Raw genomic sequence first — 27,946 nt, 5'->3', positions numbered from 1 at the left:
TGACATTTGCAACATATTTTTTTTACCTCATGACTCAGTTGTGACTTTCAAAAGGCGATTCATAATTAATCAATTTTTTTAAACTGCATTCTATTAAAATGCAAAATATGTTAACCTGTTGATATGCCTAACAGCTGATCATTGAATATATTTTCATATTCATATCCCAACTAAATGTTCTTTCTTTTGGAAAACTCAGCACACTGATTTTCATTCTAATGTAAAGTAAGTTTCAAAATAAAAGCAGTAAATATTTTACAACTTAAAACTGAAAAAAAAGGAGTTTTTTCCCTTATATTAGAGTTGTATCAGAAAGACATATGGAGAAAAACATGAAGTGACATTTTTTGCCTTCAACTGTGGTTTAAATCAGTCCCTCCCTTTTATTTTCATTTCAGACATAAAAAGTGTGTTTTCCACAATCAAATCCATAAAAACAAGGACAATGTGACAAGAAGGAAAATCCATTACAGCACAGATTCATTTACCCGCCAAGCATCTACAGACAAAAGACATTTGGTCATAATCTGACATTTAAAATACACAAATAAAATAACTCAGATTCTGCTCCATAAATACAAACAAAGACATTTTGGGTTACGTTAGGCACCTTTTCATTCACACATTCTTCCACACATGTATATGAAACAATTATTTAAACCTCAAAGAAACAATTAAAGAGAATTTATAAGTGAAAATATATATCTTTTAAAAAAGGTTTTGCTTTTTTAGGCCATTATTTTACACAATTACAAGTTTTCTAAAGGTAGAACTGATTTCAATCAGCATGAATTCACAGCAAACTTTATGATAGTAAAAGAAAAAACTGTTGCATCTATAGTGGTTCAAAAGTAATTTTCACTTTCACACACTCAAACATTAGTTTTTTTTCTGTCCCAAAACAATTAGGTTTACAAAATACTTAACAATCAGCTTTTTGTAAACTATGTCCCCCGTCTGTAAAACAATCTTCAGCATTTCCTGCTTTGACATATTTCTCTGCCCCAATTTTGCAGCTGTGCAGTTAATTGGCAAATAAAATTAAAGGGTTACAAACACGTGATTTAAACCACCTTTGAAAAATGTAAAGGACAGAAGGATTAAATGAAAGAAAAATAATTTTTGATGCCGTAATCACAAAATGTGTGCATGCAGATTCTTCTTTCTCCATTTTCGTGATATCCTAGCATGAATCTGTTTATCTTCCTGAGAAAGGTGATGGATTAAAAAAAAAAACTCTTCCGGTTTTCTTTTTTTCCCTTAAGTGTTTAAATCTGAGAGACAAAACAGATAAATTATTTATGTTTAGTTTGCACCATAGTTCATCTCTGACTTTGCTCTACCTACGTCCTCGTGTGCTCTTAACGACCACCATACAGGTGGATCTTGGTGAACGAGACGGTCTCGAAATAGTCTTTCTGGCCCTTCTCGTAGATGACAAAGATGTACTTGCGGTCTTCTACAGAGCCGCTGTCCAGTGATGTCATACTGGAGTAGCCGCTCGGACCTGCCCATATCTGGACAGCTTTGTTCTCCCAAGACGTGCCATTTGTCAGCGACCATTTCAGGGTTAGATTCACTCCTGAAGGAGATAAAGCATCACTTATTTATCCACTCAACTTAATCAGGATCATTTCAACCTGGGTTTTTTCTCATCAGTGAGACTCTATGTTTTGTGCTGGTTAAGCAGTTTCCACCTGTACTGCAAAGATTCAGGGAAACAAGGTCAATCTATCTGATTAAAGCATTGCATCATGGTATCATTTTCTGCCAGAAAGTTTGCCTCAAACTGGCGTGCATGGATCAATACGTAGCATCAGATTTCTGTGTTTACTTTCAGTTCAAATTGAAACCGAAATAAGGTGAAAGTCACTTTTTTATGAAGCTTTACTGAGCTTGTACTTTAGCTCATATGTGAATACAGTTCATAAAAAAGTGGAAAGTTGCCATGATTTATAGAGCTACAGAAAAAACAAACCAGATAAGTTAGGGGAGCTGAAATAAACTTAATTATCATTGGATTCCATAAGAATATAAAGTAGTTATTGTGCCGTAAAAGAAAACACTAAAAGTGGCCAAAGTAACCAAATATTAAATTAAATTTATTAGTAAATACTAAATTTACTCAGGAACTAACTGGGTGGACAGTTTTGTTGTAATAGGACATGAATATTTAATAATTATAACTAATGCAACTGATATGAGCCAAGAGTAGAAACAGGAGCAGAGATCACCATGTTTCATATTAGCATTTCTCACTACAATGGCATACAGAATACATAAAGAGTAACATTCTTAATACACAAAACTAACTTTTTGCTAGTCTTACACAGAGATGAAAAAGCTTAGTGCTCGTGTTTCTTACTCTTTTGCTCATTGGAGGGGTTGGTGAAGTAGATTACGCCCTCTTTTTGCAGAGCTCCGGCTGCCACTACAGGATCCACCAGTGCCTCGTCAAAAATCAGGCCTTCTAAGGGCAGGGTCAACCCTCCATCATAGCTGTGCACCACAATGCGGCACCGGCAGTGGTAGTTGTTCTGGTTCCGGACGTTGATGGCGATGGTCCCGTCAGTCAACTCAATTGGCTGCAGAAGGACAGACGGAGAAAAGTGTATTAAAGGTGAAAGATTATAATTACGATTGTAATACAGATGCCTTCATATAACTGCACTGAATAAAATAAATGGGAGAATCTACACTGAAGTTAAAGACAAAAACAACAACTTTCTGTCCACTAGAGGGCAGAATCACACTTCACAACAGTGCACTATGAGCATTCACGCTTCCTCGTAATGTCACTAAATAAACTAATGCTAACTCCCCTTTAACTTAATAACCACCAAACTTTCTTTTTGCTGCTACAAGTGTGACTTTTCCCCAAGAACCACTGGATAATTTTCTGTAGTGCAAGCAAAACAAAGTCATTTTAAAACTCCACATAAACATTTCCAAAGACAAAAAGAAAAACAAGAGAGAAGTGGCTGTTTAATGTAGCTCTATCAGAAGATTCAAATCATTAGTTACACTCAAGAACAAGAAAACCAAATTATACTTTTCCATAAAAACAACTAATAAAGCCTCCACAGGTTTGGAATATATTGGTTGAAGAAATTAAACCAAGTTTAACTGATACCAGAATGATGGGAAGATACAGAATGGAGAAAGAAAGGAACTGTTCATGATCCAAAGCAAACCACATCATGTGTCAAACATGATGGAAACAATGTTATGACATGGAAATTTACGGCTGCCAATGAAACAGAGTCACCAGTGTTTATTGATGATGTGACTGCTGACAGAAGCAAACCGCAAACGACAATCAAGAATTTCACAAGAAACTGGATATTCCTCATAGGCCAAGCGAGTCACCTGATCCAACCCAACACAGCACGTGTTTCAGTTATTAAATACAAAAGTGAATGTAGAAAGAGCCTCAAACAAGCTGCAAGGAAGGAAACCATCTGCAGTAAATGCCTGACAGAGCATATTAAAGGAGGAAATGCAACATTCAGTTATGTCCTTGACTTCAAGGAGTCGTTATTAAAAGCATTAAAAACAATCCTTATGTTAATTTTTCCTATCGTGTTTGAGCGTCTGAAATGGGGGACCGTGCATAAAAAGGGCCATAATTTATGAACAGTTAATCGTTTTGTAATCGTGAATTAAGCTGAAAGTCTGCACTTTTAAATCCATTGTAGTAGTGTAGTGAAACTCTGGTATTATTTATCCTGTACCACTTTATTTATAAAGCAAGTAAGTGAAGGAGATCACCTGATGTGCAATGATAAATCCTTCCACAATTCTGGAGCTGAGAAAGCTCAGAGTTTGCAATTTTCCAAGAGTCTTTGGAACGAGTAAAAGCATGTGGCCTTCTGACCTGACCTGCTGACCTCTACACAAACATGTGCTAGAGTAGGTATGAAAACAGCACTGTGCTAAAGTATGCAGATGACTCTGTTATTGTTAGTCAGCTGCAGGAGGCCAGCCTCATGATTCTGTTAAATGGCACGTTGAGTCCTCTCTTCAGTTAAAAAATGTCAAAAGATGTTAATCATTGATTGGTCTGATTTTAGGAAATGTGCTCACACACAACAGGTCACAGCTATAAAGGGCCAGGTGGTGTAACGTCTTGAGTCTGATAAACATCTTGGAACAATTATTGATTCAGAACTGAACTTTGAGGCAAACAAACTGTGAAGCTGTGAGCACAGAAGGCACCAGCAACTGTCCTGCTTGAGGAAACGTTCTTACTTCCACAAAACCACGATGACTTTATCCCGCTTTCACCAAGTCTGTTTTGTCCTTTTCCTTGGTGGTCTGGATATTTATGTGTAAAAAAACAGAAGCTCACTCAGGCACAATGTTAAATTACAGGCTGACTGGTGAGCCACAGCTGAACCCAGCTTCTCTGTATGTCAGGCAGTTACAGCGGTTGGCTAGTTAACTTTCACTTGATGACTCACAGCCGTTGCATAGCGAGTTTCAATCTACTAAGAATACAAACAGAGTAATCTAAAGCTGAATGATGTTTGATCACCACTGTTATGTTTATATAAATGATATGCAAATACAGGATAGGGAATGTGAAAATGTTTAACATTTGCTGATGTTATGGCTGTTTGTTGGTTTCTTTAATGGGAATTTTAAGTCTGATTATTTTGCTCAGGTATGTATATTTGAGGATTGATGTAAATCTTGTTATTTGCTGACTAATGCTGACAAAGGGAAACGCCTTGAATTACACAGGCTCAAAAAATAGGTTTTTCACTTTCTGGTCAGTCTGTTTAAGTCAGTAAAAGCTTCAAGCATCTGAGAAAACGTTATTGAGGACAAGATGACAAGATTTATGGGAAGTATGATTTATGGAAAATATTGATGTCATCAACAAGAAAGCTAGTCAGAGATTTCTTTTTTATTAGGAAGTTAAAAAGTTTTGGAGTCAACAAAAACATTTTTATTTTTTGGTGTATGTCAGCTTCAATATCTCCATCTGGGATGGTAACCTGAGTGTGGCAGATAGAAACAAACTGGGCAGCATTGTCAGAACTGCTGTTGGTTGACAATAAACCTCATTAGATAATCTGTATCACACTGGCGTCTTAAAAACACCGTTCTGTTGTTGCTGTCTGAGAACGTCCTCTTTATTCTGATGCCACTAGGTAGAAAAAAGGTGTGCATGGGATCATTTGTATGAATGTGTGTAGTTATTATTGTATGAATAATTACCAGTATTTTTATTATGGATTGATTATGACTTGATCTGCAGCATGGTGAACCAAAGACAATTTTCTGCTAATGTCGACAATAAAGTTAATTATAAAACTGTGTAACTGTTCAAATACTACTGGCTCTAACTGTAAACTCTGACTGACGGCACCAGCAAACATACCTGGCACTCATCAGGGTTGAAGTCCTGCGCTTTCTTCTTCTGGTTGTAGGGGATGCTTTTCAGCGCCGCACCGTTGTACCAGGTTTGTCCGTGGTCGTCGCTCAGGATGCAGAAAACACCGTCGCCCTCCAGCGTCCCGTGACCGCAAACCACCAACCTCCCCTTTGCAGGATTGAAGCGCTTCTGTAGTCCAAAAGACACAAACAAAAAACAGTTCAGGGATGCAGCTGTTGGTTATCATCATTTAGTATTTTTTTAATGTTTAAACATGGTTGGTGAGCTGAGAAGTCAGAGAGAAAACAAAGAGAAGAGGAATTAAATGAGTGAGCTGTGCGCAAATATATATATATATTTTTTACAGATACTGTTTCGTGTCATATTACTGATTAAAAAGGTGTAATATCCACAACCATAACAGCTCTTAAAGATTGATATAGACTGTGGAGAGAAACAAGCAGCTGCAGACATTACTGTCTGGATTAATTGCATTCAAAGCTGATAATAAAGCTATGCATCTGGTTAAATTCAATTGAATAAAGTCCATATTAGAAAGGCAAGTATAAATATAGCTCACACAAAAACAAAGAGGTTCATTTACTGAATATCGGTGCTGTACACTTGCAGTGCCTTACATTATGCTCTAACTTTTTCTTTTATAAACAAGCTTTAATATTCCTGTGTGTGAGCTGAGCACCTCTATGCAAGCAGAGGTTTGCTTGTCTGGAGCATTCACGTGTGTGTTAACACCAGCGATGATCTCAGAGGAGCAACTGCTGCTGCCCATCAGTCTGGGTTTCCAAACAATTTGAAGTTGACTCAAAAGTGGGAAAACATTCAGGACAGCTGCTGATCTTCCCAGGAGTGGACGTCCCAGCGAATTCACCCCAAGGTCAGATGGTTAAATGCTGGGAGAAGCTGGATAAAAATCCCTGAGAGCTACATCTCAGACTCAGCAGGCCTCAGCTAGCAAATTAAATGTTACAGTTAATGTTCATTTAGAAAAAGACTGAACAAGCACAGCTTGTTTGGAAGGGTTACAAGGAGAAAGCCTGTCTTCTCTAAAAAGAACATGAAAGCACGGCTTAGGTTTCCTTTGAACAGACGAGGCCAAAGCGGAGCTGTTTGTTCATCGTGCACAGCACCACCTGACAACCAAACACAGCATATCAGCACAAACACCTCATACCAGCTGTCACGCTGGAGCACCTAGCCACAGGACCTGAGCACCTTACAGTCATTGAGTCATAAAGTCAAACAGTGGTGCTACGAGCTACTGAATCACAGAGTGTACTTAGTTTTTCACATGACTGTAGCTCATAATAATAAAAAAAAAGAATCTGCATGTTCGAGGGAAGGCAACAACATCATAAGAAGCAGATTTTATTACAGCAGCGTTTATAGTTCACCTCGCACTTAACATAATGTTTCAGTGAAGGTTCAAAACATATCAGCAGGTTACGGCATTAATTGGGATTCTATTATCTATTTTTATTTCATAAAAGGCAGACCAGTGTATCCTCTGCTTAACGAAATAATACTTCAGCACTTCCAGCTCACTTCACTTCACACAGTTAGGACCCTTTCACCATCGACAGCCTTACTCTGACCTCTCAGAGGCATGCAAGGGAAAAAATGACATTTCAACCGAACATTTTTTATACTTGTCATTGTTCTGGAAACCCCATTATAGTTTTAGGGAGCATTCATGGTTACGAATTTATGCTACACGTTTGGGTTTCACACTTAGGATCCCAACTGCTCAGCCACTGAGATGATTCGTAGTATATTTAGACATTTAGTAAAGACACAAACATCCCAACATGTACACTTTGTCTTCCACTGATGCCTTTCTTATTTATGTCTGATTTAAGTATTGCTTCCCTGTTTAGGATTAATGAAAGTATTTAAGGAAGTCATGTCAGTGTGAGGTATTTTGATTACAATTACAGGTAACTGAAAAATACTCAAGTACAATCGTTAGACCACAACTAAGACATACTGTGCATCAAATGCAACAACAAGAAGCTCCGTTTGCATCTGATTCTGAGTCCATTTTAATAAACTAACGCTCTGTGAGAGGTTTATATACTTTCAGCTGCTACTACTGACCACTTCTTGTCTGAACTGAAACAAGAACAAAGCCAGGTGTCGTTTCTCTAATCTGGACAGAATAATAAAAGAGACAGCAATCACGAACCAGTGCAATCCACCGTAATCCTTTATCTTCCGAGCTCATGACTTTTTTTTCCTTTTTATTAAAGCTGGCCTGTTTTTATGACAGCTGCACCTTGCAAAACTCTGATGTCAAACTCAAACCAGTGCAGCTTTTGTACCCGAGTCACATGAAAGCCTTTTGTCTCATCTGCAGTGTTCAGACTTTGAGAAGATAAAGCTGGTCAAGGCAAATACAGGAAACTGATCAGATCAGAGTCAGATTGATAAAGAATGTAGTCTATAAGTAGGATCAATAAAAGGCTTGTGGCTTCTAATGCATGAACACACAATCACTCTTTTTGCTAAGCATCAAAAGAATATTCTTAATGCTAATTTAATGCAAATTAGTTTTTGCACATTACACCTAAACCTCTTCAGAGCATAATTACAGAGGTGGAAAAGACATACATGGAGCAAGATTTCAGGAAGAGGAACCAAATTTACATTATAGCCACAGAGAAATCTACCTGGAAAATCTCACTTTAACATCTTGAATCGTGACTCTGTGATGAGAATTGCTGAGCACCCAGGAGCTCATGATCACAATAAAAATAAATCCAGTTTAAAGGTCGTTTCACTTACATTTTAGCTCATTTTACAGCTTGAAAAGTTCTCTCACTTCAGTGTCACATCTCTTGTTCTCTCACCTGGAGACCGAGGCCCGGCCCGGGAGCGAAGTTCTTCACGCCGAGTGTAACCGAGAGGTTTCTGGGCGGGGTCCAGCTGAGGCCGTCATCCCGGCTCTCCATCATCATGATGCTGGCCGGGCTACAGTGGTAGTGGTGGAAGCACACTGAGTAGATCAGAATCACTGAGCCCACTTCCTCGTCCACCACAACAGAGCCCAGGTTTATGCCATCCGGCGCCGCCCCGTCATCGATAATAAAGGTGGTCGGGGACCAGGTGGCTCCTAGAGAGATGATAGAGGAAGAGGAGGAGATGAAGCAGAGAAAACGTGACCTGTTTTTTGTGCTTTCGTGATTTTTACTTTTATTTCAAGGCTCAGTCAGCAGAACACTGCTGTTCTGAACACTGCGTAGAAACTCGTTGATCTAGTTTCAAGGTATGAAATGTTAAAAAAAAAATTGGTAAATATAAATAAAACCAAACATCTACTCAAAATATCAATTATGGTTGATGCTAACGATGACATACACTCCCAGACATTCATTCAGAAGCGATAAACTCTCCTCATTTGCGTCTATGTGACTGCTGACTGTTTTCTGACACACTGTGTAAGTTTTGTGTGACTGTCTATCTCTTGCAGTGGTCTTGCCTTTGTCGGTGGAGCGCCGCAAAGCAAAGAATTTCGCTCCAATGTCAGAAGAAGAAGACTTCCTGGCTTCTGCAAATGCCAGCAGGCTTCCTTTGGGGGTGAAGGTGAGCAGCGGGATCCTGTAAGTGTTTACCTGACCCTGGGCTCCGCTCACCCACAGCAGCTGCTCCTCAAACACCAGGGGGTCAATCTGAACAGCGGGGAGAAGGGCAGGTAAAACAGAGGGAAGAGATATTTGTGAATTATCTGTAGGCAGGAGCATCTTCAGCATCTTGCTTTTCCTATAAGGAAGCGATTTTGTGTCCTTCAGCCACTAGAAACCATTATCAAGGGTCTAAAGTGGCATCCTGGAACCTAAAATAAATGAATAATTCAACCTGATAGGTAATCTGGTACAGAATAGTCTAAATCAGTTCATTTTTCATGTGGTGCAGCCTGACAGTCCTTTCAGCTATGACTATGAAGGCAATTAAAGTCATCACATGGCCCTGTCGTGCACCAACTCCACTGAAGCGAGGAGCTTCCTCCTTCTGTTTTTTAATATGTCAAGTAAGTTAAATTCAACATTTCAAACATCTCAACTTCTATCACCAAAAACACAAACTGTTTCTGTGCAGTTTGAATATTAATACATCTGTTAGCTAAGGGTAGAGCTGCAGTATTTTCCAGGAGCACAAAAGTGAATATGATTTCACACTGATAGACAGGTCAGGAGAAGATGAGAGATTATTTTGAAGGGTAAAGACTCAGATAAACTGGAAATTTAAAGATTACATAACACGTCCTAGTGCATGCCAGATTTTAAAATCAGGCAGTGGATCTATATAGGATGTGCAGCTGAAGTTATCCGATTATTTAATATCTGAATATCTGAAGACAGACTCTGATAGTTCTAACATGTTAATAAAAGTGTATACTGTGTTGTATGGTTTACAGCTGCATGTTGCACTAATGCAGGTCAGCAAAGCCATAAGACAGATAGACTGCAGACATTTACGTGGGAATTATGGTTTTAAGTTTTTTCATAGGATTCGACATAAAGTTCTGACCATGCAATAATATACTCAGCTGAAATTTGAGCTAATTTTGATAATGCATTAAAATAAATGTCCATATGCATATGACTAAGTGACACATGTTGCTTCTAGAAGGGTTTTGGTAGGAACAATCAATACAAATGTAAGCCTCTAGTAACACTTACCAAATTCCACCTTTACCTTAGCTTTAAGGTTTAAAAGCAGCAATGATGGTTCATGTAACATCAGTACTGTAGAAACTTGTGCTTTCAGGGGTCACAACAGCTCAGCATTTCATCTCTGCCTCCATCTCACCCTATCCTTAGCAACTCCCTCTGCCACACAAACCCTTTGCATGTCCTGCTTCACCTCATTTGTGAACCTGCTCTGTGGGCTTCCTTGTCGAGGTCCTGGTTTGGCAGGTCTCTAAACCTGAGCTCTCCCTCTGATGTGCTCATTTCTAATCCTGGTCATTTTGAACAAAAATGTTAACATCTTCAGCTGCACCTCCTGTCTTTTTGTCAGCACATAAGTCTTCAAACCATACGTCATAGCAGGTCTAGTGACAGTTTTATTCTTCTCTCCAGAGCATGCCTGCACCTCTCCAGAGTCTCTTCCACATGCTTAGTACTCTCACTACAGATCATAATGTCACCTGTAATCATAGTCCACGGAGACTCCTGCAGACTCCCAATGCATGTGAAGGTTATCCTGTCTAACGCTATGCCCATCAGTCAAAGTTACAACTCACCAATAAGACAAAAAGGCTTTTAAATATGATGGAAACTACCATAGAGAAAATGAAGCAGCAGTATATTTTGAGAAACAGAGTTGCTGTCTTTTTTTTTGTTAGTGTGACTTTAAAGTGTCACACAAGAGGAAATGGTTCAAAGTGATACAGTACGTGTGTGTGTTATAACTGGCTAAAAATGGTCTGTTACCAGAGCAGCCCAAATAACAGTGAAATAACAGAGAATACAGAAGTATATACAGACTATCTCATGAGGCCACAAGAACAAACTTCTTATGGTGTTTACTTAGCAAGAGAGTTGGGAAAGTTTCATTCAAGTGTAATGTTTTAATCCCAGCATTGTTAACGTGTCCCACACAAACTATCTGTTTGTCACACATTTAGTTTGTTAGTTGCAGTTTGTATTCAGCAGCAGGCTGAATCCGCGAAGAGCAATAACCCTAAGAAATGCGGGCCAATAGGCCACAAAGAAACTAAACTACTGCACAAACACAGAAAACTTCAAGTTCCCCCAACTGCCCAATCCCACTTTAACCCCTGGTTATATCCACTGTTGGGTTGTTTGCCTTTAGATTACTCTCCACCCAGAAAACAACCGCGCTAAACTGGATAAGTGATGGATGATGATTTTACTACAGTCATTCGTTTCGTTTTATCTCTGAAGCAGGAAATATATAATATTATTTTTCTTTTATATATTCTTATTGTTATATGGTTGCGCGTTATATGACCTGAATGAAAGTAAAGTGCATGTTTGTAGTCCATCTTCTAAAGTTGTAGTTTCAGCACAGACATCCGCTGTCACATTATTGCTCAGAAATTCATGCCGAGCACTTAGCATGCTGTTATAAAGACATACTAAGCAGATAATTGCGGGCTACTGTACCTGCTGAGGGCTGACGTTACACACACTGCAAGACACCACAACAAAGAGCTGTAGCCAAAGAGCAGCGAGCCGGCTTCCTGCTGCCATGTTGGCTCTTTCTCGTAATTTCTTCTTCTTCTTCACTCCGGCAGACACAAAGAAGCGAGTGAGGAAAGAAAGTGTCGAAATAAGTCCGCAAAAACAGAAACAAAAAGAGTAGTAGGGATAAAACTCTCTCCTCTACTTCACATACCGAAAGGCCTGCCCCTGTGAGTCATATGACCCAAGGTGGGAGTCACATGACTAACGTCACTCGTTGCCTGCTTCGGATTTAATCGTATTTAACCTGACATGTTTTCTATAGCCCTTTACTAACTATTAGAAATGTATTATTATAATTATTATTTTTTATTTGGACTATTTTGCAAATGTTACTTTTCACTTTAATTGCTATATTTTATTGAGTCTACAAGAAAGCCTGTATGCAAGTGGTGTAAATATATGTATACAATTGCAAATACATAATATTACACGTGTTGTGACATTTTTAATTAATTATTAATGTAGCTGATGGATCAGCAGGACTTACATCTATACCGTCTTGGCTCAGTTTTTTCTCGGATATACATCCGGAAATACCGTCCGTGCGTAAATATGTGCATCTAATTCAAATTTACTTATGCACTAAATTATCATGTCTCTATTCACAGTACAGCAGAATGGATGCACTTAATACTTTTATCCAAACTGTGGCAGAATATCATGAAAATAGCACAGACATCAGCCAATCTAAAGTGTGCTGTACAGAGATAATCATGTAATCGTGCACATACACACCACAGAACCACAGACCAAAAAACTCAAATCAGCTGCAGAAAACAATCCTTTACATTTAACTAGTAAAGCTGCAAACCTCAGCTCAGTGGGCACTAATGACCCTCCTTCAAACTGTTCTTTAGATTTTATTCAAAGAGTGTAGCATAAAGATTTAGATACATATAAAACATAAAGTTTATATATTCTGCATAATACAATGTCATATGGATGCATTTCCCTGTGTGGTTGGCCAATAAACAGCATATTTTAAGGGTTATGACTTTCTATGACTTTTTTTCTGTGCTTGCAATGATCAGGATCGTTTATTTATTCTATAAATAGTAGCCATCCTTAACCCAACTGGACATTTACAATAGATAACTAAAACGACAACATATTCTCCTTACATACAAACACAGTTTTATTACGTCATTCACACACAAACACACACAGGTAAATGTAAACCACTCAGATTAAAAACTCACTTTGCAAAAATGATGCAGTAAAATGCAGAAAGTAAAAAGAAGATTTTATTTAAATTATATTTAGAAAAATCAAACTTCACATGCACAACTTCATGAAACAGTTTATTTGTTGAATTGCCATACAGCTGATTAGTAAAGATCCTCCCCCTGTTTTCACATCCCAACTAAATCCCTGAATAAACAATAAAAACAGAAGTATGTTCCAAAATAAAAGTAATAAACATTTTACAATTTAAAATTGTGAAAAAAGGAAATTCTTTTCTACATTACAGCCATATTTATATCAAACAGGCACTCAGAGAAAAACATAAAGTGACATTTTTCCATCATAGAAACAGAAACAAGAACAATTTCATTACAAGGGAGAAAATCAGCTACCGCACATTTAATGTACCCGACTTGTAGTTTAAAGTGCTCTGAGTGGTTAGCAAGACCAGAAAAGTGTTGCATAAATGCAATTACAATACAAAGGAAACTATTATTATTATTATTATTATTATTATTATTATTATTATTATTATTATTATTATTATTATTATTATTATTATTATTATTATCATCATTATTATTATTATTATTATTATTACAGCAGATCTAATGGACTCAACTGGACATTTAAAACCCACAGGTAAAAAAAATGCAGCATTTTCTATGAAAATCTAAATATAATTCCTTTGGTTACATCAAGCAGCTTGTTTTTTTTCACACATTCGATCACACAAGTACCTGAATTTATTATTTTACATCAGTTTTCTAAAAGTAGAACTGATTTCAGTCTGCATGAATTTGAGGCATCTTGTATATTTAAGAAGTTCACTTATGTGACTACACCAGGGGTGTCAAAGATAAGGTCCGGGGGCTAGAATCAGACTGGCACAGACTCCATTTGGCCCGCTGAGCAGCTTTGGAAAACGTGAAGGTGCGCATAAATTTTGGACTTTTAACTGCATTTTCACAACTTTTACTGCTAGTAAAGATCTCCCTGATGGCCATTCAACTTTCTGTTTAAAAGTTACATGACAGTCTGGCCAATGAGCAACCAGAACCGTTTCTATTATTTACGTATTGTTGAAATTGGTCTTCTTTTTCTTATATTAGGAGATCTCAGGAATTAAATGTGCAGTTAAAATTCTTTACAGCGACAGAAAAGGGGGTTTCACTGGTCAGGCCCACGATGTAAAATGAGTATGACGTCTCTATGCAGCTCTAGATTTTGGCCACACTGTGCGCGCGTCGTGGCCTGGTTGAAGCCAGATGTCTATGATTGTGTCAGTTTTACCGTCATTTCAATGATATATCAGTAAAGTAGCTCAGAAGTTAGTTAGTTTTTTCAGCATCTCTTGCTTCATCATTCCTGTGTGAGGTCAGGAGTCTGTCAAAATATTGTCGCTCTGCAGCTATTTACCAAAACACACATAAGAGCTGTGACATAAATCAGCTTTGGAAAATGTAAAGAATAGAAAAAAATAGAAAAAAGATTTTTAATCAAAAATAGCGTGACATTCATTGTGCAGATCCTTGTCTCTCCATTTTTTGGACATCATAAAATTAGCTTTAAAGTCTCTTTGCGTTCCTGAGAAATTCCATGGATTAAAAAACCCTCTTAGTTTTCTTGCAGTGTTTCAATCTGAGAAAGAAAACAGGTGTAAATATTGTTAGACAGTTCACACTGTTCTGCATAAGACAACAAATGAACAGACATAAATCCGGCTTCTCATCCACAACTTTGCCTCTGCGTGTTGGGGTGATATTGTTTAAATGGATGCTTCTTCTTCCACCCGAAGCGTCTTGATTTTGATCATCGCAGCGTGCTGCCATGTATCAAGCGTCATTTTCTTTTCTTACTAATTTTTGCACAGTGCATCTTACATGAAAAGTCGCACGATCCTCCTCAGTTAACAGAAGAGAGCAACATTTATGTTTATTTCGAGGGTTCTCCTGCAAACGCTGCCTGCTTACCTCTGCTCTTTGATTACATTTAAACACAGTAATTACAACAACAGGTCACAGGACATTTTAACATCAGCTGTTCCTCTTGTTCACACTGAACTTTAAATACTCGAAGTGCGCTCTCTGATTTCACTGGAACATTTTAAAAGGTTATATTTATTTTTGTGCAAATAGCCATCTACATGCTTTTCTTATCTAAGTGCAAGGACACATTAGATGTACTTCATGAACTTTTGGATGTTTAAGTAAAGGATTTAATAATATTTTCTGACCTTTTCTACCAACCTTCTCGTCCGCTTTAATGGCCGCTATACAGGTGGATCTTGGCGAACGAGACAGTCTCGAAATACTGATTGTGGCCTTTCTCGTAGATGACAAAGATGTACTTGCGGTCCTCTGCAGAACCGCTGTCCAGTGAAGTGATGCAGGAGTAGCCGCTCGGTCCCGCCCATATCTGCATGGCTTCCTTCTCCCAAGATTTGCCGTTTGTCAGCGACCATTTCAAGGTTAGGTTCACTCCTGAGGAAGATTATGAGGTTATTTACTCGATCATCCAACTTTATAACATAAATCTTAAAGAGAGTTTTCAGTTCAATTTAAAAAAGCATTAAGGGAATCCTCGATCATCGTATATCAATCTCTCCACTTAGAGAGCATAAATCATCGTGAATCTATTTCGGCTGCTTTGGTGCAAATTAAAGTGACAACATGAGAGGCAACGAGGAGACAAACTACCAAAAAAGGGAGTACTTTTGCAAAGACCATTGCTCTCGCCTTATCCATCCTTTCTGATTTTTCTGTAGTGTTGCTCTGTGTTAGTGTCCTTCTCACTATTGGTACTCAGGTTGCACAGATAGTTCAGTGACACATCCATATGTGCCACAAGAAGGTTTGCTGTGCCCCCCAGTACAGTCTCAAGAGTGTGGAGGAGATACCAGGAGACAGGGGAGGTTACATGAGGAGCTAGGCAGGGACGTGGAAGGGCATCACCCCAGCAGCAGAACCAGTCTCTGCTCCTTTGTGCAACTGCCAGAGCACTACAAAATGAGTCTACTGACATTCTTCAACATTGTGCTCCATTAGTGTATCTTCACTGGAAGAGGACTTATCCTCATTATCTGCTCCATATTTTGATTATTAAACTCTGGAAGAGATTTACTCATCAAAACAACCGTTCTTTATTTTATTTGGGCCTTTGTGCAGCCCTTCAGTTCATCTACTATTAGAAACAAGACATTTTACCTCCCTTTCTGTCCTTTGAGCTAACTTGAGCTAACTGCTCTCTTTGACATCATACAGAGACAAGAGTATAAAAAACTGTGTGAAAGCTGAACATTTCGTATGAGGAGAGATCAGTGTAACTATATCTTTACTTAAAATAAACAAAAGTACTGCGTACAAAACCAGAAACTGTGCTTCTACAGAATTAAAGTGCTTTGTTTACTAGAGTTTAGCGCTTCTCACTCTTTTCCTCGTTGCAGGGGTTGGTGAAGTAGATCACGCCCTCTTTTTGCAGAGTTCCAGCTGCCACTACAGGATCCACCAGTGCCTCGTCAAAGATCAAGCCCTCCAAAGGCAGGGTCAACCCTCCATCATAGCTGTGCACCACAATGCGACACTGACAGTGGTATCTGTTCTGGTTCCGCACGTTGATGGCGATGGTGCCGTCAGTCAACTCAATCGGCTGGAGAAGAAGAGACGGGAGAGAAAAGACTAAAACTGAAATGAGTAAAAAGAAGCTGTTAATGCTTGTGTGTGTCACTGCACAGACCTAGCTTTAGCGATATCACATTTTATGAACTTCTCTTTTACTATGATGCCAGTTCATAGAATCTACAGAAGGAACTGAAACTGGCAAAGCAGGTAACTACGTGGAAGTTTGATCCAGTTTTATAGGAATGTGAAAATACTGCTTTGGTAAATGTGATATCTCTTAAAGTCACACTGAAATCAATTTAAAACTTTTTTTATTCTTTATATGTTATTTTACATCATCATAGTGTTTACTTGTTTGTGCTGCGTGGTAGCTGTGTGTCTGTTGGATCATTGTCAAAAAAAGACATTTTTAATCCCAGTGACACATTTTCCTGGATACCTCTTACCTGGCACTCATCGGGGTTAAAGTCTTGTGGTTTCTTCTTGTGGTTGTAGGGGATACTTTTCAGCGCCGCACCGTTGTACCAGGTTTCCCCGTGGTCATCGCTCAGGATGCAGAAAACGCCGTCGCCGTTCAGCGTCCCGTGACCGCAAACCACCAACCTCCCCTTTGCGGGATTGAAGCGTTTCTGTAGTCCAAAGCAGACAAAACAGGAAGAAAGATGGTGAACAGAGTCAGCATCGTGACCTCTGTTATAATTCTTATCAGTGCATAGTATTACATCTGAGTAGATCACTAAACACCTAAAGGTTTCTATTTAAAAAGCAAACCTTTTGGTTTTACCAAGGCTTTAAACTGCAAAGTAATGACTGAATGAATCTGGGGTTTTTGTTATGCATGTTGTTGTTTTTGTGCTCTCCTGCAACCTCAAGTATTGGTTCCTTGTTTAGGTTCTTGTTTCAGTTTTTAAGTCTTTTTTTTTTATTATGCTTTAACTGTGAAAATTGTTTAAAGTCATCAAAATCTATTCCAAATCTATCTGCTTTAGAGATACAGGTCACTTACATTTTAAGTAGAGCAAAAAAAGCAGTAAACCAAGAAGTAGATTTTTTTTTATTCCCTCTGAATTGGAGCAATAAACACACTCGAGTTCAAACTGGGCGCTGGTACAGCAGGTAAACCATATGCCATAAGGTTATTCCTGAGGCGCAGGTTTGAATTTTTCCCATAGCTTTCCTGGTTTCTTTCGTCTGTCCTTTCTGGAATAAAAACTAACAAGCCACAAACTATATCTTAAAAAGTATAAACACCAAATATAGTTGTTTTTTTTTTTTTTACAAAAACAGCAGTAACACCTGTTGATCACCTGTGAACTATTAAATCTTCACCAGAAAATTAGTTTTTTTAAAGAAAAAATATCAGTTTGCATATATGAGTTTAAATTTGCATCATTCTTGTCATAGCTAACTGTGTGGGGAAATAAATGAGGACCCAAGAGCAGGCACTCGCTGAGATATCTGCTTTAGAGATACAGGTCACTTACATTTTAAGTAGAGCAAAAAAAGCAGTAAACCAAGAAGTAGATTTTTTTTATTCCCTCTGAATTGGAGCAATAAACACACTTGAGTTCAAACTGGGCGCTGGTACAGCAGGTAAACCATATGCCATAAGGTTATTCCTGAGGCGCAGGTTTGAATTTTTCCCATAGCTTTCCTGGTTTCTTTCTTCTGTCCTTTCTGGAATAAAAACTAACAAGCCACAAACTATATCTAAAAAAAGTATAAACACCAAATATAGTTGTTGTTTTTTTTACAAAAACAGCAGTAACACCTGTTGATCACCTGTGAACTGTTAAATCTTTACCAGAAAATTATTTTATTTTTAAAGAAAAAATATCAGTTTGCATATATGAGTTTAAATTTGCATCATTCTTGTCATAGCTAACCGTGTGGGGAAATAAATGAGGACCCAAGAGCAGGCACTCGCTGAGATACGAAGGAGGTTTATTGTAAAATAAAACACAAGGAGAGAATGGCAAAACGGAACAAAAGATAATCTAAACTGGGAGGAATAAACTTTACACAGACGTAAAGCTGAAAACACTCATATGAGACCTTCAGAATAAAACAGGAAACTCATACATGCGAAGACACAGACCAAGAAACATGGACTTTACACAGAGGGAACACACGGGCAGAGAAAACTAAGCACAGAACAGAGGGGGCACAGAGAAACATGAGGGGCAAGGGATCAAAACCTAGGAACCATGAAAATAAATCACAAATGAACTCGACATAATACAAAAATCTCAGAGAACTGAAAACGCTGGGTCGCAATGACCCAGAACCGTGACAATTCTTGCAACATCAGGCATTTTTGTGTAACTTATTCTGCGTTTTCAGGAAAAACTAATCTGTCTATGACAATGTTGAGGTCTCAGAAACTGAGAATAGCTTGTATGGAATATGATACACGTGGCATCACGAGGTCAGGCGTGCACATGGTCGGTGAGTTTCAGCGTGTGACGCCGAGGCTGAATACATGTCGGCACTTTTACATTGTGGATCATTTGACCTCAACAAGAAAAGACGAACAACGCGCCTGAGAGAGGCTGTGATATGGCATCAAAAACAAAACCAGGCAGCTCAGTTTATAACACTAAGTTCATTTTAATGAACTGGCGCTTCATGAGGGATTTAAACCCTGTTGTGTCAAACTGTTGAACTTTCAGGTGCTACACTGACCATTTTCTGTCTGAGCTTGAAGCTATGAGGATCTCTGCTCTCACTTCTTTAATTTGGACAGAATAAAAAAAAGAGACAGGAATCGAGAACCAGCTCCAAACTGTTCCATCACTTAACCTCCAGGCTCATCAGTTCCTTTTGTTAAAGCTAGCTGCTAAATTCACTGCAATGCAGCTTTTTGCACACATGAAAGTGTTTCTACAGAGATAATAAAGCAGTGCAAGACAGCTCTCCTTCCACACAGAAAATGATCAAGATCAACAATCTGATCCATCAGCAGATTCAATAAGGGCCTTGGCACAAAAAACACTCTTTTCACTGACAATTAAAGATTCATACTGCCAAACCAGTGCACTAAGTTTGCACACACGTGCAAAAATTTGCATAATTACAGAGGTGGAAAGCCACGCAGTAAAATCTTACTTTATGACATTCATGGGAATACTGAGCTGTCAGGATTCACATGATCTAAATAAAAATGATTCTGGCTTAAAGGTCATTGAAATCATTTTACATCTTGAGAAGTTCGCTCACTTCACTGTCAGAGAAATCTACCTGGAAAATCTCACTTTAACATCTTGAATCGTGACTCTGTGATGAGAATTGCTGAGCACCCAGGAGCTCATGATCACAATAAAAATAAATCCAGCTTAAAGGCCGTTTCACTTACATTTTAGCTCATTTTACAGCTTGAAAAGTTCTCTCACTTCAGTGTCACATCTCTTGTTCTCTCACCTGGAGGCCGAGGCCCGGCCCGGGAATGAAGTTCTTCACCCCGAGCGTAACTGAGAGGTTTCTGGGCGGGGTCCAGCTGAGGCCGTCGTCCAGGCTCTGCACCATCATGATGCTGGGTGGGCTGCAGTGGTCGAGGTAGAAGCACACGTCGTAGATCAGAATCACTGAGCCCACTTCCTCGTCCACCACAACGGAGCCTAAGTTCAGGCCGTCCGGCTTCATCCCGTCATCGACGATGAAGCTGGTCGGGGACCAGGTGGCTCCTGGAAGATGATAAATTGTTCAATTTGACTTTGGATTTGATGTTTTATGATTTAACTTTCTACTCACGGAACAGTTGTGTTATAACTCTGGATTTTTTTTGTCCATGTTTTCCACTAATTTTGTGCATTTTCTCATTTTAAAACCAAGATTGCTGTTTTTTTCTACAAACCAGGGCTAAAACTGTGACATGTGTGACATAATTTAGAAAATATTTGTAAAACCAAATATCTGTCTGATGCTAATGATAATGGCACGTCTCTTAACTGAACTGGTCTCCACAGAGAGGGCAAACATCAGAGACAGGTGTGTGAGTCTCTGCATCGCGCAGCACCTTAATTTTTTTTCATCGCACATGAGGTTAACACAGGGACAGTTCTCAGAGTTTTCAGGGGGATGGACAAATGGATCATGACTGTGCTGCTCCTCTACAAATCCTTCTTAACGTTTTAGGCTATCGTGTTTACAGACAGAGCGATGATGCTACCAAAAACACAACCTCTTGGGCAGAGGTAAAAAATAAATGCTGTCATGGCTCACGACAGGTATTAGCTGATTACTCATTTCCAGTGTATTGTATTTGATACCTCTTTTATGTTAGTGTTTGAGACTTCTACATCATCAACGTGATTTTTTCCCCCAGAAAAAAAACCTAAACAATTTGCACAAAAGTTACAGATGTAGCAAAAATGATGCAAAAGTGTTTTAACACCTTTATCTGTTTATTTATTTATTATTTTTTGCATTTAGCTTTGACGTCTGCCTTTCTTCCCAGCGCTTCCACTTCCCAGTCTTGCTTAAAAATGAAGTTTTGCACGTTTTGACCCTCTGTGTTGCTCTGACTTGTGATCGAATGCACATATACAGGCTGTTAGTTTGACTCAGCTGAGTCTTGCCTTTGTCTGTGGAGCGCCGCATTGCAATGAACTTTGCTCCACGGTCAGCAGAAGAAGTCTTCCTGGCTTCTGCAAACGCCAGCAGGCTTCCTTTGGGGGTGAAGGTGAGCAGCGGGATCCTGTAGGTATTCACCTGGCCCTGGGACCCACTCACCCACAGGAGCTGCTCCTCAAACACCAGGGGGTCAATCTGAACAGCAGGGAGGAGGGCAGATAAAAGAGAGTCAGGGATGACTGAGAAGTATCTACAGGCAAAACCAGTTTGGCCAAGAGCATCTTCAGCATACTTTAGGTGTCATGTAACACACAAACATGTGATCGTGCTTCGAGTTCTGGAAATTATTTTATTTTATTCAACTGCAACATTTACCTAAAAATAATTTATACCTTAGAAATCCCCAAATCATGCAAGTTCTAGAGAAAAAGAAACAAAAAGCCTAACATTTAACCTTTAATGAATTGGTTTCACTCTAACCTTAGCTAACACGTCACCAGCTCCACCGCACACACTGCAGGGCTTCAGCATGCTGCTATAACCCGGTAATAACCAGGTAATAACAGGTACTGTACCTGGGAAGGGTTGACGGTGAGGACACACGAAGACGCCAAAGCAGAGAGTAGTAACCACAGTGCAGAGAGCCGCCATGCTGCCATGTTTGACTTCCTTCTCGGATTTCTTCTTCAGAAGAGAAACACACAGCAAAGATCGCGCGAAAGCCTCTCTTTTATCTTGCCTTACTTCTTTAACCAACACATCTTCCCCATTGATCTTCCCAATAAGTCATATGACAAAGGCGGTCACATGACTAAAGCACCTATCAAAATAAAAGAGGAAACTTTACTTGATTTAATTTTTAATCCTAACGACTGATTATAGAATATCGTTATTTACATTACATAAGCAAATAATGCAGTTACTTTTATCATGTCTTTTAAAAAAAAAAAAAAAAAACAAAGGTAATACGTATTAAAGGTTGTATTGTGCATGTTGTACAGTTTTACACATCCTTGCACATCCTTCCTTAATAATTAAAGGAAGAGTTTCATAGTTAAACTAATATTGTAGATGTTTTACAGAGAAGCTTCTATACACCAATTATTCGTGTATATTTATATACTATACCTACGGTTGACAACAAACTAACATTTAGGAAAACACTTTAACAAGTCCGCAACAAATTAACAAGTGGCTCTTGACGGAAATGGATTGTCTGAAATACCGGAAGTGACTCAACGATTAGGCTTACTCCATTATTTGTAGTACAAAAAAGTGATTTGTAGTCAGCTAAACGAGGGCGTTTCAGAGAAGTAGTGTTCAGTTAATGTTTGAAGAGATTTTACAAAAGAGTATGGGTGAGATAATGATGTTCAGATTTTTAAATGCCACGGGGATTTTCTTAAGAAAATATCCAGGCCTTAAAACCGTCATGGTCCACACTCCAGCCCAGCAGGTGGCGGTAAAGTGCCTTTAAATTAGCGGCAGAAGAAGAAGCAGCAGCTAAACACGGGATTTCAACAAACGGACTTGTTGCGGACTTGTTAATTTGTTGCGGACTTGTTAAAGTGTTTTCTTAAATGTTATTTTGTTGTCATTTTTTTTGTTTTTGTTTTTTTTTTATGTAAAAGTGTTTTCGGAAATGTTATTTTGTTGTTGATGTTGTCAATGTGATTTGCACTTCCCAGCCACCGTTCTATACAGTATTAAACATGTTTTTGTTTGTTTGTTTGTCTGTTTTTATTTTTGGAATAAATATCATTGGTGTGTAAATTTTGAGCATGTAATTCTAATTTTCTTACATTTCAGACGTCCATTCAAAAGATAAGAACATGGAAAAGGTTTCATGCACTTACCACTTTTATCCACATGGGGGCAGAAACAGCACGGACACACACACACACACACACACACACCACCAAAAAGCAAAACAAAAGCAAAGTTAGAGCAGAAAATGCTTTTTGTGCTATTTACTGAAGCTCCAAACCTCAACTCAACTTAGTTTAAACTTTAAACCTTTACAGTGAGGAAGGATTCCTATTGGTGCAATATACCTTTTCTTGAAAAGATACAAAACATTTTCAAAAACTGTGTGTGCCTAGAGGTGTTTTTCAATAGGAGGGAAGGAGGGAAATCCAGTGGTTAAGATATAAATCAGTAAACTAGCATACCCACTTAAGTGTCAGTGCACATTATACGTCTCTCTTTATATTCTATCATATTCTGCAGCAGAGCAGCTGCTGATTGCACTTTTAATTATTAAAACTGCCAAAAACATGAATGCCATGACACTCCTGTGTGGATGTGGAAGGTGCTGTTTGTCTTTTAAGGGAGCTGGTGCCACATTTAAAGGTAAAATGTGAAAAAATTACTAATACACAGGGTGCTGTGGCTGTAGATGTCTGATTTATTGTCTAAACTTTTATGTCTTTTGGGACTGTGTTAAGATCTGACCTTTCTCTGTTCTGTGTGATTTAGCACACCTTGGTCTGGGGATATTATATTTAGATCTTCACATTCGTGTGAATCCATATTGACCCACAGTGGTGTCCTTGGACCTTATGAGTTAATGTGTAACAGTCATTCTGAAGTTTTAGCTTCTTGCAAGAGAAAACTAACCTTAAATAGTCATAAAACTATATGACTTTTTTTATGACTATTATATAGTCATAAAACTATACACACACACACACACACATATATATATATATATATATATATATATATATATATATATATATATATAAAAACTACGGATACTGGATGCCTGTGTTGGCATTCCTCCTGCGGTGTTGCTATCAGTGTGTGAAGAGTGGGAGAAGAGGGTTGCATTGACAATCCAACACAATGGGCAGCACATTGAACACATTTTATAGGTGGTCAGATTGTTTTTCTTGTGACATTACCAATAAGTTTGATGTGTCACATGGCCCTCTTCCTATTGAATAAACAAAAGTTGTATCCAAGATGGCTGACTTCAAAATGGCCACCATGGTCACCACCCATCTTGAGGAGTTTGCCCCCTCATAAATACTAATATGCCACAAACAGGACTTTAATATCACCAACCATTCCCATTTTATTATAGTGTATCCATACAAATGGCCCACCCTGTATATATACATATATATATATATATATATATATATATATATATATATATATATATATATATATATATATATATATATATATATATATATATATATATATCAAAATGAAGTCAGTTTTTCTCAACAGGTCCCTGCATGAAGGCCATGAGCCTATTTCTAATGCTGACATGTTGAGCTGAACACCACACAAACCACATTCCTGCAGTCATGAGTTTGGGCTGAGCTCAGTCACGAGAGAGAGAGAAACAGAGCGAGAGAGAGAAAGCCAGAGAGAGAGAGAGAGAGAGGCTGAGACACATTCGTGTGTGATAGAGGCATACGCTTCAATTCTGTGTGTGTCTGTAGGACCATCATGTGGTAATTCTCTCGATTAACAAGAGTTATGGTAGGAAGGACAAAGGGAATCCAAAGATGCCAGCTTTGGTGAACTGATGGAGTTTCATCTGAAGTTCAGGTAGGACATGTTTAGTCTTGCTTTGGAGCTCTCACGTGTACAGGTGTCAGGGGAAACAAAACAACTTACAGAGGAACTTTTGCGCACAAAAAAAAATGCGTAGGAGCAAAAATATTCAACCATTGTCATCGTCGAGGCTTCAGTTTAACGTCAGGTTAGGGATACACAGTTTAGTTCACGAGCAGGCAAAAAGGATGTGCAGTTTGCAACGCCGGACATGAAAACATCATGCATTGTAAAGATAACAGCTGGGTGTTTACTGATAAAGCCCTCTGAGTGGTAAAAATATGCAGCGAGTGCAAAGATACAGCCTGCCTGCACATGTGTGAAATGTGTCATTCTTTTTCTTCCCCATCCTCATCTGCAGGTGCAGTGTAAGCAGGCAGTGATAAACTGTCTCCATGCCAGTACATTGTTAATAAGGTCTAACGTTTGACCTTATTAACAATCAAGGAAGTGAAAATGAAAGTAAATAAAGTCAGAATGAGAGCAGTGAGGAAGAAGTTAGACTTCAATAGGTTAGACACCGACAGTTTAAATTTCACACTTAACTGCTAAACTTTGTTTCCAACGACAGCCAGAGAGAGCTGGTTAAAAAACATTTAAGTTCATTACTTTTCTTTTATTTGACGGTCAGTTTTGGTGCTGGAGAGGGATCTGGTTCAGGTGTAGTGTCCACAAGAAACCTGTGTCTCCTCTTCTTTTATGTCTCTGCATCGCGCAGCACCTTAATTTTTTTTCATCGCACATGAGGTTAACACAGGGACAGTTCTCAGAGTTTTCAGGGGGATGGACAAATGGATCATGACTGTGCTGCTCCTCTACAAATCCTTCTTAACGTTTTAGGCTATCGTGTTTACAGACAGAGCGATGATGCTACCAAAAACACAACCTCTTGGGCAGAGGTAAAAAATAAATGCTGTCATGGCTCACGACAGGTATTAGCTGATTACTCATTTCCAGTGTATTGTATTTGATACCTCTTTTATGTTAGTGTTTGAGACTTCTACATCATCAACGTGATTTTTTCCCCCAGAAAAAAAACCTAAACAATTTGCACAAAAGTTACAGATGTAGCAAAAATGATGCAAAAGTGTTTTAACACCTTTATCTGTTTATTTATTTATTATTTTTTGCATTTAGCTTTGACGTCTGCCTTTCTTCCCAGCGCTTCCACTTCCCAGTCTTGCTTAAAAATGAAGTTTTGCACGTTTTGACCCTCTGTGTTGCTCTGACTTGTGATCGAATGCACATATACAGGCTGTTAGTTTGACTCAGCTGAGTCTTGCCTTTGTCTGTGGAGCGCCGCATTGCAATGAACTTTGCTCCACGGTCAGCAGAAGAAGTCTTCCTGGCTTCTGCAAACGCCAGCAGGCTTCCTTTGGGGGTGAAGGTGAGCAGCGGGATCCTGTAGGTATTCACCTGGCCCTGGGACCCACTCACCCACAGGAGCTGCTCCTCAAACACCAGGGGGTCAATCTGAACAGCAGGGAGGAGGGCAGATAAAAGAGAGTCAGGGATGACTGAGAAGTATCTACAGGCAAAACCAGTTTGGCCAAGAGCATCTTCAGCATACTTTAGGTGTCATGTAACACACAAACATGTGATCGTGCTTCGAGTTCTGGAAATTATTTTATTTTATTCAACTGCAACATTTACCTAAAAATAATTTATACCTTAGAAATCCCCAAATCATGCAAGTTCTAGAGAAAAAGAAACAAAAAGCCTAACATTTAACCTTTAATGAATTGGTTTCACTCTAACCTTAGCTAACACGTCACCAGCTCCACCGCACACACTGCAGGGCTTCAGCATGCTGCTATAACCCGGTAATAACCAGGTAATAACAGGTACTGTACCTGGGAAGGGTTGACGGTGAGGACACACGAAGACGCCAAAGCAGAGAGTAGTAACCACAGTGCAGAGAGCCGCCATGCTGCCATGTTTGACTTCCTTCTCGGATTTCTTCTTCAGAAGAGAAACACACAGCAAAGATCGCGCGAAAGCCTCTCTTTTATCTTGCCTTACTTCTTTAACCAACACATCTTCCCCATTGATCTTCCCAATAAGTCATATGACAAAGGCGGTCACATGACTAAAGCACCTATCAAAATAAAAGAGGAAACTTTACTTGATTTAATTTTTAATCCTAACGACTGATTATAGAATATCGTTATTTACATTACATAAGCAAATAATGCAGTTACTTTTATCATGTCTTTTAAAAAAAAAAAAAAAAAACAAAGGTAATACGTATTAAAGGTTGTATTGTGCATGTTGTACAGTTTTACACATCCTTGCACATCCTTCCTTAATAATTAAAGGAAGAGTTTCATAGTTAAACTAATATTGTAGATGTTTTACAGAGAAGCTTCTATACACCAATTATTCGTGTATATTTATATACTATACCTACGGTTGACAACAAACTAACATTTAGGAAAACACTTTAACAAGTCCGCAACAAATTAACAAGTGGCTCTTGACGGAAATGGATTGTCTGAAATACCGGAAGTGACTCAACGATTAGGCTTACTCCATTATTTGTAGTACAAAAAAGTGATTTGTAGTCAGCTAAACGAGGGCGTTTCAGAGAAGTAGTGTTCAGTTAATGTTTGAAGAGATTTTACAAAAGAGTATGGGTGAGATAATGATGTTCAGATTTTTAAATGCCACGGGGATTTTCTTAAGAAAATATCCAGGCCTTAAAACCGTCATGGTCCACACTCCAGCCCAGCAGGTGGCGGTAAAGTGCCTTTAAATTAGCGGCAGAAGAAGAAGCAGCAGCTAAACACGGGATTTCAACAAACGGACTTGTTGCGGACTTGTTAATTTGTTGCGGACTTGTTAAAGTGTTTTCTTAAATGTTATTTTGTTGTCATTTTTTTTGTTTTTGTTTTTTTTTTATGTAAAAGTGTTTTCGGAAATGTTATTTTGTTGTTGATGTTGTCAATGTGATTTGCACTTCCCAGCCACCGTTCTATACAGTATTAAACATGTTTTTGTTTGTTTGTTTGTCTGTTTTTATTTTTGGAATAAATATCATTGGTGTGTAAATTTTGAGCATGTAATTCTAATTTTCTTACATTTCAGACGTCCATTCAAAAGATAAGAACATGGAAAAGGTTTCATGCACTTACCACTTTTATCCACATGGGGGCAGAAACAGCACGGACACACACACACACACACACACACACCACCAAAAAGCAAAACAAAAGCAAAGTTAGAGCAGAAAATGCTTTTTGTGCTATTTACTGAAGCTCCAAACCTCAACTCAACTTAGTTTAAACTTTAAACCTTTACAGTGAGGAAGGATTCCTATTGGTGCAATATACCTTTTCTTGAAAAGATACAAAACATTTTCAAAAACTGTGTGTGCCTAGAGG

At 38.6% G+C, this 27,946-nt stretch overlaps 2 protein-coding genes across 6 annotated transcripts; both read right to left on the bottom strand.

Annotated features, from left to right (window-relative positions):
* Nucleotides 1-335: 335 nt before the first annotated feature.
* neu1 (neuraminidase 1) lies at nt 336-11,790 on the bottom strand. Of its 2 annotated transcripts, XM_087834898.1 has the most exons (7): nt 11,533-11,790; nt 8,880-9,069; nt 8,251-8,513; nt 5,390-5,572; nt 2,366-2,585; nt 1,348-1,582; nt 336-1,274 (listed from the first exon to the last, which is right to left on the bottom strand). In XM_087834898.1, exons 1-6 carry the CDS (start codon nt 11,617-11,619, stop codon nt 1,362-1,364), a joined length of 1,164 nt encoding a protein of 387 aa, XP_087691024.1. In that variant the 5' UTR covers nt 11,620-11,790; the 3' UTR covers nt 336-1,274; nt 1,348-1,361. The 2 variants fall into 2 exon arrangements, with proteins under 2 accessions (XP_087691024.1, XP_087691023.1); XM_087834897.1 differs by having other exon boundaries at nt 336-1,582.
* A 1,111-nt stretch (nt 11,791-12,901) lies between these two features.
* Nucleotides 12,902-26,691, bottom strand: LOC102785578 (sialidase-1-like). 4 transcript variants are annotated; one of them, XM_087834896.1, is made up of 8 exons: nt 26,417-26,691; nt 25,980-26,036; nt 20,996-21,185; nt 19,839-20,101; nt 16,865-17,047; nt 16,227-16,446; nt 15,035-15,281; nt 12,902-14,439 (listed from the first exon to the last, which is right to left on the bottom strand). In XM_087834896.1, exons 1-7 carry the CDS (start codon nt 26,498-26,500, stop codon nt 15,061-15,063), a joined length of 1,218 nt encoding a protein of 405 aa, XP_087691022.1. In that variant the 5' UTR covers nt 26,501-26,691; the 3' UTR covers nt 12,902-14,439; nt 15,035-15,060. The 4 variants fall into 4 exon arrangements, with proteins under 4 accessions (XP_087691022.1, XP_006788124.1, XP_035762311.1 ...); XM_006788061.3 differs by lacking the exons at nt 25,980-26,036; nt 26,417-26,691 and adding an exon at nt 21,566-21,814; XM_035906418.2 differs by lacking the exons at nt 25,980-26,036; nt 26,417-26,691 and adding an exon at nt 21,566-21,814 and having other exon boundaries at nt 15,048-15,281.
* Nucleotides 26,692-27,946: the final 1,255 nt, after the last annotated feature.

Source organism: Neolamprologus brichardi, chromosome 22 (assembly GCF_056152115.1).
Source record: "Neolamprologus brichardi isolate AB-2024 chromosome 22, ASM5615211v1, whole genome shotgun sequence".
NCBI classification, from domain to species: domain Eukaryota; kingdom Metazoa; phylum Chordata; class Actinopteri; order Cichliformes; family Cichlidae; genus Neolamprologus; species Neolamprologus brichardi.
This window is presented reverse-complemented; position numbering and strand designations above follow the sequence as displayed.

What these genes read in the sequence shown, in the direction of transcription:
- neu1 (XM_087834897.1), bottom strand. Translation starts at nt 11,619, where the DNA reads ATGGCAGCAGGAAGCCGGCTCGCTGCTCTTTGGCTACAGCTCTTTGTT. An exon ending in GTAACGTCAGCCCTCAGCAG is followed by an intron (nt 9,070 to 11,532) that starts GTACAGTAGCCC and finishes CCCGCTGTTCAG; the next exon opens with ATTGACCCCCTGGTGTTTGA. An exon ending in GGCCGGGCCTCGGTCTCCAG is followed by an intron (nt 5,573 to 8,250) that starts GTGAGAGAACAA and finishes TTTGGACTACAG; the next exon opens with AAGCGCTTCAATCCTGCAAA.
- LOC102785578 (XM_087834896.1), bottom strand. Translation starts at nt 26,500, where the DNA reads ATGGCAGCATGGCGGCTCTCTGCACTGTGGTTACTACTCTCTGCTTTG. An exon ending in TGAGTGGGTCCCAGGGCCAG is followed by an intron (nt 21,186 to 25,979) that starts GTGAATACCTAC and finishes CCTGCTGTTCAG; the next exon opens with ATTGACCCCCTGGTGTTTGA. An exon ending in GCGGCGCTCCACAGACAAAG is followed by an intron (nt 20,102 to 20,995) that starts GCAAGACTCAGC and finishes ATCATCTTCCAG; the next exon opens with GAGCCACCTGGTCCCCGACC.